This window comes from Dermacentor albipictus, chromosome 4, assembly GCF_038994185.2.
Source record: "Dermacentor albipictus isolate Rhodes 1998 colony chromosome 4, USDA_Dalb.pri_finalv2, whole genome shotgun sequence".
Taxonomy (NCBI): domain Eukaryota; kingdom Metazoa; phylum Arthropoda; class Arachnida; order Ixodida; family Ixodidae; genus Dermacentor; species Dermacentor albipictus.
Window position 1 is genome coordinate 17,786,984 of NC_091824.1, and position 13,450 is coordinate 17,800,433.

At 45.9% G+C, this 13,450-nt stretch overlaps 1 protein-coding gene across 6 annotated transcripts in view; it reads right to left on the reverse strand.

Annotated features, from left to right (window-relative positions):
• The window catches only part of Hr3 (Hormone receptor 3), a 157,164-nt gene that overhangs the window by 15,666 nt on the left and 128,048 nt on the right, over window positions 1-13,450 (reverse strand). For 4 of the 6 annotated variants that reach the window (XM_065450835.1, XM_065450859.1, XM_065450852.1 and 1 more), the window contains 5 exons: window positions 12,944-13,155; window positions 11,434-11,466; window positions 4,344-4,465; window positions 2,749-2,881; window positions 745-852 (listed from right to left, as the gene is read on the reverse strand). In XM_065450835.1, coding sequence (XP_065306907.1) covers window positions 745-852; window positions 2,749-2,881; window positions 4,344-4,465; window positions 11,434-11,466; window positions 12,944-13,155 — 608 coding nt within the window. The remainder of the gene's footprint in view (window positions 1-744; window positions 853-2,748; window positions 2,882-4,343; window positions 4,466-11,433; window positions 11,467-12,943; window positions 13,156-13,450) is intronic. The other 2 variants (XM_065450844.1, XM_070536840.1) reach the window with 1 other exon arrangement.

The window sequence follows — 13,450 nt, forward strand, 5'->3', positions numbered from 1 at the left end:
GGGGGGGGGGGGGTGCACACAATCGCGATATCCAAGGCGGCTTAACCGGGGCTGAAACATCACCCCCCCCCCCCGCACTCTCCGGAAATTTTCGATATCCTCGCCTTCTTGACTACACCTACCTGGGCGGGGAGAGGGGGGGTGACGGAATACCTATGGGCACCGGATGCCAGTGGACCTAGCTAAGTCACTGGCTGTTTTCTGTCTTGTCCTTGTTTTTTAGCGAGTTTATAATTTTAGTTAAATTGTTTTTATCGACCAACGAGACACCCCGCGGCAGACTATCCCTGACAAGATTCATCGCAAATAAACTAACTCTTTTCAACAAGAATCCCATGAAAAAGGCGTCTGATGGAGACTCACTCAAGCAGCCACCAGCGGCAGCCATCTCTGCAATTCAAGAGAGCTGTAGAAACTCTCTACAATTGACTTAACATACTTCCTGTGAAATTCTTATTCGAATTTAGCTGTTAGCTCAGCGCCAAGGAGAGTATTAGAGTGAGTTTCTCTCGTGTTGCTGATCAAATTTCTCGCGCGCAGTCTTTTGCATGCTTAAGGTTTCATTCCATCCTGAATTGTTGCGCCCACAGTGTTTAATGGGCATCACGTGAAGGCGTCTGATTCTAAAGTTTTCTTCAAACTATTCCTTAACGCTAGCGTATTTCGAGGTTTGAGACGATGAGATGCGACTGTCGATCTTCCGGGTACACGTGCACCGTTACAGAAGCATGGAAAGATCCTCACCTTGCGTGATGAAAGCGTCCATCGGAAGCAGACTGTCGTTGTAGAGCACCGATCCCGTCGCGACGTCGAAGTACCTGCTCATCCTCAGTATGCACAACTCAAAACTCCCTGCAACAAAGACAGCGGTAACGGCTGTTAGCTATCACCGACACAAACTACATCAACTATGATCTCACTGTAGAAGTTACAGTGTATGGGCTGCTCATCTTTCACGTTCCTTCCTCTCCTTCTCTTCGATCCCTCCGAGTTCGCGCAAGGGCTGCGACGGTGCAGAGCCTCAGACCGAAAACAGGACAACTTAGAACGTAAAGCGCGCTTCACCTCAAGCAACGCGCGCGCGCGGAGAACCACCGCTGAAGCGTTAGGGGGAAATACGAACGTAGAGTTTCATACAACACTTTTCCAGCGGGAAATGCGCGGCAACTGTCCTCCGGGGCTGCCGCCATTGTGGCGCTCGCACGAGGTGCGGCCTTAAGAAGTGTACGGTGCGCTTAATTCGCCGTTCGCTCATGGCGTCATCGAGATTACCTCGCCATCGAGCTCATTAAGCGGGAAATACAAATTCAGCTTCTCAAATCTGCCGTTCAGCTTCTTTCTGAGCAGCTCTCAAGGCTGTCAATAGTAGGTAGATCAAGACCCGATTATTCACGGTGACTTAAAGTATACATCAAATGAGGACACACTCTCAGCCTTCGTCAATTTCACAAGAAATTTCTTCATAACTTCAATCCATGCTTAAAGTGAAAGGTTTTGTTGCGTTGAATGAGTGTTGTGAGACGATGAGATAACAACTTAAACTCAAGAAATGTTGAACTTAGACAAATTGAACGTACAGGAAGTCACACACGGTGGTCACTGTCAAAGAGTTGCATAAAATAATAAATTTATATTTCTAATTAAGGAGCGCCGGCGCACTTCTTGCAATTCCCGCAGGGCCTGAAGGATTGCAAGGCAGCACTATAGTGATATTTGTATGAAGCTCTACTAATACGAGTGTATTTGAACAAGTTAGTTATAATGCCCAGCCACGTTTATAGAGCGAAATGAAGGAAGGATATTAGCGCAGCAGAGGTAAAAGAAACGCCCGCCAACAAAACATAAACTGAGCCCTAGAAGTGTCAGTCAAAGTAAAGGCTCATACAAAACAGCCGTGCACATGCCAACAAAGAACAACACAGTGTATACTGGTTTATCAAAGCTACAGCATTTCACAGGATGATGCTCTGATTACGAAAGAGAAATGCAAACAGTAGCCGTTACCGTACGAGTGACGAGGTGCATGCAACAGTACATTGCACTAGTGCACGTATTGCATATTGGCTTGCACATAATTATATCCTTGTTCACAAGCGGGGCGATTGCTTACATTCTGGCACGTTGGTTCAACAACTAAAGACTGGCTGAGAAATCGTATCAACAGTTTTGGAACAAGTAAGTATTAACAAAACAAAATCAAGGTCACTGACGAAGTTAAAATTAGTTTCTGACGTATCTTTGCGTCGTCAGGTGCTACGCATATAGATTGACTACGACCATAGTCTGCTGCGTTATGAACAAGGAACCCTTGCGGGTTCCGAAACGTCAGCAACTAATTTTGACTTCATCAGTGACCGTAATTTGGTTTTATTAACAAGCTGCCTGGCCAGACAAGCTTTCATTGAACCCACGACTAAGTACTAATTTTGGTATTTATGATGGGCTGTAAACACAAAAACCTCCGCCGTTGGCGCTCAATTTGAGTGCTACAAGATGGCACTGTTAGTAAATCTGCTGTTATTTAGAATACAAAAGATTGTTATGTATTCAGTTCAGCAAGGACAGCCTCGCAAAAAAAGTACTGCTCATGTTTGTCGCGGCTTAGTTGGGTACCACGTTGCGTGCAGCTGTGAATCACACTAATCTCGCATGGTGCCGTCCTTGCGTACTAGGACACACAAGCGTTAATGCAAGCAAAGTATCACTTGCCTCTGAGTAAATTAAATTCAGCCCGAAAGAATGACGCACCTGCTTTCAGAAGAACGATCTGGTCATCCTGTGAGAGCTTCATGAATCCAGGTACCATCTTGGCAAACTCGATTATCTGCTGGATGATCTGTGTAAGCTTCTGTGCGCAATCAAGCCACAGCTCCTCGTGTGCCTAGATGACAAGAAGCGACAGTGTGAGTGATCTGTGCAAGAGAGCAAGTCACGCTTCTAGGTGACATCGCTGGCGTCATCGTCATAAGTGGTATGGGAACAAGTGCTGACGTATTACGGAACACCAACATGCTTCTTTCAAAAAGAAAGAACAGCAGCCTTCAATGAAACCATGGTCTAATGCTTGAAATTAATACGAATTTCCTTTGTAAAGATGAACACATTTGAAATAAACAAATCTGAATCTGAAGTCAACCTATCCGCGTTTATAGTCTAAGATTCTTTTATTAACTTTTTAATAGGGATTAGGTCAATGCTCTATGCCAAAATTCACTTCATGTACAAGGCTACTCTCTTCTTCTATGAAAGTATTCTCATCGTTTAAGTAACTTATCAGAACAGACGATATAAATATATCGCTAGTATAAAATATATTAAGCGGCTGGTTTCAGTGCTAAGCATCAGGCACGCTGCAGCACGGGCCAAGAGATATCACCCACCATCGTAACCGTGGCGTCGGCTAGACCCTTGGTTCTTCTTAGAACGGCACAAAGCAATATAGGCAAGGACACAAGGAAATGCAGATACGGCTTGACTCGGCGCTGACGTCCAATTCATTTTGAGTAAGTTTCAGCTCAAGATATTTACTTAAGAAGGCCAGAGGTTCAATAACTCCTTCTGAAGCTTTATTTATCGATATTTGTCGGTCCCTCATCAAACCTCATGCAAATCTCTAAAGAAATGAAATCTATTTTTTACATTGGCAATGTGCAGCGCCAAGAACTTGCATGATTGGTTAAAAAAATACTTCAGCAGACTGATGAACCGATGCCGCCTCAACCACTCAACTGTTCATTTTCTGGTACAGTCTATTGTTGTTCCAGCGTAAACGTAATATTTTCTACTGCGTTCCACTGAACATCAGTGAACGCCAGTTTTCAACTGTGCAGTTACCACACCTAAGCTGATCTTTCCCGAAAATGTAACCTTTGACATGTATTCTCTTCAACAGAAATCGAAAACAGTCACAAACACCGAGGCTCTGTTTCTGCATCGCTAAGTAAGCACATTGCACAGTAGCACACAAAATATTCAAATGTGTCCTGAAGAAATCACCAATGTGTAGCAAGATTCATAAACTGGAAGCTTGAAGTCCACTGTAAGGTTGCAGGGAAATCGATGTGGCAGCATGTCAGCTCTATAGGCGAATGTCAACATCACTACCACGTTGGTTTGCGCAAGAGAACAAGAAGAAAAATGCCTCCTGAGAAAGTGGCAGCACGGTAGACGCGAGTTTCGTGGCGACAGCCGCGTTGCCCCGCTTGCGTGACGCTGCACACGAGTAAACCAGTCACCGCGCAGTTGAATTTTGACCAGTGGAAGTCAGCGTTCGTCAATGCCGCATCTCTCCTTTCGATTGTCACGCCTATTTTGCCCTGTGCCATTCTAATGACGTAACCCACCATGTTCTTGTAGAGCATGACGCGAGAGATGTCTAGCGGCTTCCTCGTCAGCTCCTGTATCTGTTCCGTGCTGTAGAGGCAGGTGCGGTTGTGCGCGTCCGATACAGTCTTCGCGAGCAGATCTGCGCACCACGCCAGAAAAAACACGTCAGCCTCAGTGAAGCAGCGTCCCGCAGGGCCGCCGATTCACGCATCACAGAAAAAAAACAATGCATCGACACCGTTCGCTCTGCGATCGTGGCTGCACACACGCGAGTCTTTTCAGGATAAAATTTCACTCTTCTATGGCTGATAACGTTTAGCTTCATCACGTATATGTTGGCTACAATAAGGTATAACGCCATCAGGTTAGCAAGAACTGCAGCTTGTATTTTCAAAACAAAAAATAGTTGGGCATGGTAAGTAATGGTATCCGTGCGCCTTAACCCAAACGAATAGAAAACAGTTTATACTTTGTCCAGCAGCAAAATGTACATAGGCAAAAATATACGGACAAGCGTCGCAAACTGAAGGACTGCACAGCAGCGGCCGGTTAATCGCCGCGTGTTTCACGATGGGCATTACGCGTTACCATTGCGCGGGCACACATCCTTTGATTCCCCAAAAGCAATGCAAGCGCCTCCGTAGCAAGAAGAGCTAGGCGGTCCGTACCTAAAGCGGCTTTGACAGCTAAAGCGAAGACAAGAGACAAGTGGCCTTACTTGTCTCTTACTTTGGTTCGTCGCCCTCAGCTAAACTTTTAAACTACTTTCAGCATCAAGAGAAGCTTTCCGACCAGAGAAGCCGTACAAAGAAAAAAAAGAAGGAAAATATCGAGCTGCACTGCGTTCTTTTGTGTGCAACCACTATGTGTAACACGTCTTCGTCGCAGTTTTACATTCTGGAAAACCGACTGCTGTCACACACAAAAAAACACACATACAACGCCTCAATCCAAAGCGTTCAGTTCTGCTTGCAAAGAGCTACCAAAGGAACTAACAGACTTAGATGGGCTGGATGCTTGCTGGCTTGATGGAACATAGTTATAACGGCGCGTTTTGAGGACAGGACACAGAGAGAATGCACACAGGACAGTCACCGAATTCTCTCTGTGTCCTGTCCTCAAAACGCGCCGTTATAACCATGTTCCATCAAGCCACCAAAGCAACGTCAAAATATTCTGCTCTGTCAAGCGTATTGCGTTACTAGCATGAGCAGCACCAACAAGGTGAACTTCGTGGTGACACCATTGGCTCAAATCAACAACGAACGACCAAAATGGCGTCGACACAAAATTTGAACGCAGCGATTGTACAATTGCGTTGTACGAGCGGAATATACAAAAACGCGTGTAGGTGTACGAGTTCGTGTAAGGGTAGGCCTGTACGGGAGCACCTTCCCTTACAAGTGTGTGTGTGTGTGTGTGTGTGTGTGTGTGTGTGTGTGTGTGTGTGTGTGTGTGTGTGTGTGTGTGTGTGTGTGTGTGTGTGTGTGTGTGTTTGTGTGTGTTTGTGTGTGTGTGTGTGTTTGTGTGTGTGTGTGTGTGTGTGTGTGTGTGTGTGTGTGTGTGTGTGTGTGTGTGTGTGTGTGTGTGTGTGTGTGTGTGTGTGTGTGCGCGCGCGCGCACGCACGCGTGTGCAGTTATGGCAAACGCTCGCAAGCTCCTTAGTCGCGCGCCATGCCTAAGCCAAGCAAAGGTGCACTCACAATGTTCGACGTGTCGATAGTTCTAAAAGCATATCGCGCAATTATTAATATATACCACAACATACCACCGCTACATATCGCATGTATATTAAAGAACGGATCTCAAGGGTTGCATTACGAACGATAATATTTTATTATTGCGAAATTACATCCGCCTTGATTGCTTAGTGGCTATGGCCTTGGGCTGCTATGCACGAGGTCGCAGGATCGAATCCCAGCCACGGCGGCCTCATGTCGATGGGGGCGAAATGCGCAAACGCCCGTGTACTTAGATTTAGGTGCACGTTAAGGAACCCTAGGTGGCCCAAATTTCCGGAGTCCCCCACCGCGGCGTGCCTCATAATCAGATCCTGCTTGTGGCACGTAAAACCCCATAATTTTAACGTGATATTATCTTAGATGACATTTGGAGCATATAAAACAGCGCAAGTCCAGCGAACATGATGTGGCTATTTAGGTGAGCTACACTGCAGGATGTCCATGGACGATAACAAGGCGTAAATAGAACAACAGCGTACTTATAAACGATAAAAACAACACAATGCGGACAAAAAACAAGACAGTCGACTACATCGTAACGCGTCTCATTTTATTCACCGTTCACCGCTTTAGAAACTAAACCTTGCCACGTAACATTAAAGTGGGGCACAATCAATTTTTCTTGTCTTGCAAGAAAATTCATACCAGTGGAAGTACGCCCCGTTTTCATTTTTTCTATTTTTTTTCCTGCGTAGAATGTGGCAGCGGCCGCGACGTATCTCCGAGACGTCACGTCGTGCAGTTGGTCTGTGCGGCAGCAGATGAGAGCAGACATGTTCCCCAAGCTCCTCCCGTATCGCTGGTTTGTGTGGCTCGAGTACGCCCCTGTCAACACATGCCTCGCTGGCTACTTACCGTTTCGTTTTTGATACAGAACGACGTAGTATCACGCGGGAATGATCGTGGTCAAAATATCAGGGAAACGAGCGACAATGGAATATACAAAAGTAGACTTACAGTGATGGTGGGGCTTAAGCTCTAAGAGCTGGTACGCGTGTCCTAAATTGTATAATCGGTTAAGCTTTATTGTTGAATTTGCCTTATGCCTATGGAAAATCACCTGGTGCGCGGTAGAAGGAATCATTGGTGATTCGCATAACACGTGGATAACGCGCACCATATTTGGAGACATCACGAAAATACTCAGACCATAACTGTCCTGAATTGCTGCTAGTACAAGAAAAAACAGCGGGAACGTCACTGTAAAGAAATAAATACGTAGTCGCATCTAGCATTGCAAAAGGAAAGTATCCAAAAATGCCTACCGAACAAGTCCGAACTTACTCGTCCTTTTACATGGGGGTACCAAACTATCTGGAAGCAATTTACGGAAAACTCAAGTAATACCGTAGCACTACGTAGAATCTATGCATCACTGCATAAGGCAGCAAGTTTGATGCCATTATTGTTTGTTTTTTTTCAAATCCGACAACGAATTACCAGTTTCTTCCACATACATCAAAAGGCCGTGTAACGTCTCCAGCTATATTACAAGCAGCCTTCATTCATTCGTCTACAAAGGTTCAGATGTGTGCGAAGTATCAGGAGAGAAACCACTGCCCACAAGAAAACGATATGTTCGTACTAGATGCTTTGAACTTACCTGTTTCACAGCTGGCTAAACATTCATTTCTATAGACTTTATATTCACCGATGGTGAGTGATTGCACCACTTCAGCATAACCTAATGTCATTAATCTGCGCCCACAAAAAAAAACGAAAAAGGAGATACATGTTGTATGATGATAACTATATAGTAACTACATAATAAGTCTATAATAACTAAATAATAATGGCACCAGCCCTAGGCATGCGCTTGTCCTAAGGTAGTTGTAGCACTACGCGAGGCAACGGTATTTCCCAAATGCAGCGTACAACCCTGGCTTAGCTTTGGACGTGGTACACGGCGGCAGCCTTCGAAGCGAAAAGAATCAGATTATGGGGCTTTACATGCCAAAAACCCTTTCTCATTATGAGGCACGCCGTAGTGTAGGACTCCGGAAATTTCGACCACCTGGGGCTCTTTAACGTGCACATAAATCTAAGCACACGGGTGTTTTCGCCCCCATCCAAATGCGGCCGCCGTGGCCGGGATTCGATCCCGCGACCTCGTGCTCAGCAGCCCAACACCATAGCCACTGAGCAACAAGGGCGGGTCCTTCGAAGCGAGAGCCGCTGGTTTCATAACAACCGTTACGTGCAGCGCAAGAACTTGTTAACCTCAGACTTCCGATGTCGTATTCAATATATGTGTGTGTGCAACCTCGCTTCTCGGACAAACGATGGATGCACACTCTGGATAAGTGCTCAGTTTTGGGCGCTAGGCACCGGCAAACGCGACACCATATTTATCGTCAAAGGAAACGCGATGCAAGGAGACGTTAATTTTCTTGCCTGCAGCGGGTTTGATGTCCGATGTTTCTGTAATACCCTGAAATCTTTTCGAAAACATTTTCGCGGAGTTTCAGTTTCCGACAGCTCGTTTGAACGGTTTCGTGACACATGCCATGTACTGTGCATGTTGAGACACTGCTTTCCAGTACATCTAGGATCGCAGGCATCCTGTCGAGGGTGCGTTTTTCATTACCAAAAACAAAGTTCTCATCTATAAATCTTTGTTTTTATCCCATATAAACTACTGTGATCTCCTTTGGGGCACGACGACTCTGACAAATATCCGTAATTTACATGAAATACAGAAAAAGGCCATTCGTGCTATTGCAAATGATCCTTGTGGCAGTCACAATAACCCCCTTTTCAGTAAAATGAATCTAATTACTCTACCAGACTATTATCACACAATTCTTACGAAGCGCTGCCACGTAGGCTTTAGAAGGGATGCATTTATAAGCACCGTTTCAAAACTAAAGCAGAGGACACTTACTTATAATGCTCGTCTCGTTGAAACGTCGAAGATTTCGCGCACACGCACTAATTATGGGAAAGAAATGATTCGATTTCTTTGGCCGTTGTACTTGATTCGAATCAACCAATAATCTGAAAATATCAATTACGGCCCTTCATCATTTTTTTGTTGTTGTTGTTGAACTCACACTTAATGTACTATTTGGTTTACGCCACATAATCGCTTTTCTTATGCTATCACTGAACTAATCCCTGTTGTACCTTCTTTTTTTTTTCTTTGATACCGGGTGATTCTGTCCATTTTTTGCTTGTTCTATTTTTTTACTACTGTTGTTGCATTTATTGGAATACAGTGTTTTCATCGACTGCTTTTAACATTAACACAATGCATTGTTATTAAGTTTCTTTTGGATCTTTACTGATAATATCTCTGAGATTATTGTCTGGTTTACTATGCGCAATTTCTTATTTATTTATTTATTTATTTATTTATTTATTTATTTATTTATTTATTTATTTATTTATTTATTTTGCTTTAAATGAATCCTTATGTTGCTGTATTCGCCTGTGCCTGCTATTTGTACTGGGTCGTGGTCCTTGACAAGCCCGTGTAGCGGCTTTTTGACCACGGCCCTCAGCCTCCCGAATGTTGGAATAAAGTTTGATTTGGTTTGATCTTCTCGCACGCAGGAGCCCTGCCTGTATCGCCCGCCACGCGCGCAGCTCTTGTCGGAAGGACGGAACGGTGGTATTTGCGGTTCTTTCGCTTCCTGCGCTCGTGGCACCAGAAGGCTACATTTCAAGAGGCCATGACACCAAGTTGTCGAGCTTGAATTATGCATTGCATGTTGAACAGTAGTGTGCCTCCACAGTGTGCCTCCCACAGCAAGCTGGCAAAATTTAACGCATTCGGTGCAGCAGAAAATTTGAATTCCTTTATGTCGCACTTCTCTGGCAACATTGAACGGTGGCGAAATGAATTGGCATTCCCGGAATCGACTCCCTAGGGGAAACAGAAACCGATCTCGAAGGTCATGCTTTTGTACACTGCAAAACTAGAAGCGATTACAGGAGCTGAGAATACGTCATCGCTGTCACGCGTTATTTTGTTTTTACATGTACGTCGCGGCGGTTTGCTTCTGCTTTATTTCGCGGGAGTGAAGGGATTGAAGGGGAAATTCAACAGCGACGCCCTTGCCACAGGGTGCGGACCGAAACGTCGGATGCGGTCTTGAACTGTTTGAAAGCAGACGACCCAGTGGCAGGCCTTCATCGCCTCACGTCATAGAACGCACGTCAGGATGTCGGTGGGAGGGGTTTAGAGACAACGATCTCAAAGTGAAATTTCTAGCTAAAATGTGCGCTGAGCGCCCGGTTAATTGTTTTTGCGTATAACCATATCGGGCCCTCTAAATTAAATTATGCGGTTTTACGTGCCAGAACCACGATCTGAATATGAGGCACGCCGTAGTGGGGGACTCCGGAAATTTGGACCACCTGGGGTTCTTTAACGTGCACCTAAATCTAAACACGCGGGCGTTTTCGCATTTCGCCCCCATCGAAATGCGGCCGCCGTGGCCGGGGTTCGATCCCGCGACCACGTGCTCAGCAGCCCAACACCATAGCCACTAAGCAACCACGGCGGGTATCGGGCCCTCTACCCTTCGTCACGGCGTAGACTGAGAGTAGCCGGACGATTGTGTCATCTAAACGTGCATGCTTTTTCCATCTACGCAAGCAAGCCGGCTGCTGAAAGGCAGGGCAGTGCGATGTGCAGTCTCGAAAACAAAGCGGATACGTGGGCGACATTTAGCGACATATGGGGTGGGGTGTCACGAGAACATGAACAGCACGGACATTACCTCTCAGTCCTGCCACAGCAGCAGTGGCGTGTGCACAAGAGAGAGAGAAAGAGAACAGAAAGACAACAGTGAAGGACGGCATCAAGAAAATTGACTGTAATGCAAATGCTATTGCGCCTAAATCGTCAAAACATGGACAAAACGACGACGCCTATCAGCGCGTTAAGGAAAATAGTGGTGTCACGAACTTATTTTGCTTACTAAAGGCACGACTCGACCATCGCTAGCCAAATGTTTTTATAGTATCTGTAGTTCCTTGAATCACTGTGCGCGGCATAAAACTCCGTAAAAATCTTGCATCCACTAAGAGGACGTTCCTTACGAGCATTACTTGCGCTGGTATTTAGGCAATATAACGCTAAGTGGTCATGTCCTCAAGAAATGGGGAATGTGTATACTGACTCGTACGTTCTCGCAACAATGCCATTACTGGAGGCCTTTTCATTAAGGCTCGCAGCAGGACCTTGCTCCTTTCTATCGAACACTTGGATTGTCCTTACACTGCGCTACAGTGCTGTACCCAGGAGTAAAGCTCCATGTTTTTGTCCTCTTTAGAAGCGATAGAAAAAGCTCGAGCGTACCAAAGAAATGCACAAAGATTGTTGTAAGGAAAGCAGTCGAGATGTTTGTGAACTAACCTTCTTGGGAGGCCGATTTCAAATCTGAATCTTCTGTGGATCCCCGTGTAAAAGCAAAAGAGACACAAGAAAATTAGCCGCTGTTCACAGTGACCTACGAATAAAACAATGGTCATTTTTTCCCGGATGACCAAGGGATGACCACCACCAGGGTTACGTCAATGAACGGCGGTTAGTACTGCATTTGCGAGCCATGCAGAAAGAAAGGACAGCTGCAAACCACCAGCAGAACTGACTCGCGCAGTGTGGTTGCCCGACTACGTCGGTGGGCACGTCGCCTGCCTGTGCTGGTAGAAATCATGTTTCTCTGTATTGGGCTTCTTCTTGCTGGATAGCTTCTTACTTTATTTCAGCATTTTATTATAGATATCTCTTATCGTTCCTTCATCATTATTTTAGCGTATAATATAGGAAATCCTGGCTAGCATGCGCGAGTCTCTAGCAATACGTCATGTAACGCCCAGACAAGCGTGAGCGTCCAGCTACTTTCCAACTGATAAACCAAATTCTACATCGTACAAAAGAGCAGTTTAGTTTACAATAAAGAAATGCTGCAACATATCAGCTATCTGCACTGCAAACACCTACCTACAAGCAATTAAAGTGAAGAACGCTAGCCAGGTCTACAGCGTTAACCAAGAGTTTGGTGTAAGTAACCAGACCGGTTTCCGCCATTGTGCAGTTCCCTTTGGGCGACATGCCCGCCGAACGACAGACAATGCTATCTTCAGTGCATCTCGCATTCCAGAAGGCATGCTCACAGCCCCTGTTAGTGTGTATTACACAGGTGAAGAGCTCCCGATTCAAGATGACACTCTGATGACAACGTTAAGCAGTGAATCACGAAGGATGTATATGATGCTACAGTAAATATGGGCGAGTTTCACTTCAACAGAACTTTAAACATCTTGAATTTAGAACATCCACCAAGCCGAAATTCTGACGTTATCAACCCTAAACAATAGCTAGAGACCATATACACAACACAGCAAATGCCGCACTTTATTTTTACCAACAAACTCGGAAATGTATCTGCCTTGAACAAGTCTTCGCGACACCGTCAACAACGGACGAAAACCTGACGGGAAGCGGTTCGAAAGGCTAAACGCAGACGGGAAAGCCGTGCACTCAAGGAGGTTGTCACACGACGGACTCGGGTAAACCACGCGAAGAACGCTGCTATTGAAGGCAGTGGCACTAGAATTCCTAAGAGGCCACGCAGCAAAAAAAAAAAAAAAGGCCACTACGTTTTTCCTTTCTTTCTCTACTACAGATAACTTCATGTACGTCCCATTGTTTTACTGCTACCATGGTCCCAGCGATGTCAGGCACACACGCCTGTATGACGAGCAACAATGACAATAACGACATCAAGCGAGGAAGGACAAGCCACCACCATCACCGCAAGCACACTCCCGTCGCCACCACCAAACACTAGAGGGCACGAGGCATGGCACCGGAACAGGAAGAACCCGGAAGTGGAGGGGAAGAGAGAGAGAGAGAGACTGACCGAGGTGCGAGGCGAGTGAGGAGGCGGGCACCGCGACAGGCGTGGTGGTGGAGAGCAGACCATTGGTGTCCGCCGTGGAGTCCAGCTGCTGGCGCTGCTCGAAGGTGGTGCTGTCCACGTAGTCGGTGCTCATCTCGAACGCGATGGTGGGCGTGGCCGCGTACGCGTACCCGTTGGGCGTGTACGACGCCAGTTCCTCGGAGTAAGGGTACCTGCGCGCAGGGCCATCTTCTGTCACTCGACGTCAAAGCAAAGTGCGCACACGAACCCGCTCAGCGAGATGCAAGCCTGTAGACAAGTTGATAGGATTTAACTTAAAGTTGGAGCGCATAGAATACAGGCTCGAAAAATTGAAGTAAATACACGAAGCGTTACCTTCTAGCTAAGTTCATGTGGATCATTGGTAGCAAATATACACCAGATCCCACAAACGCAATATCGGTGCGCAATAAGTCTCCCCGTTCTATCTTTTCTTTTTTTTTTCATTCGTTCCCATGCGTGTTCTAA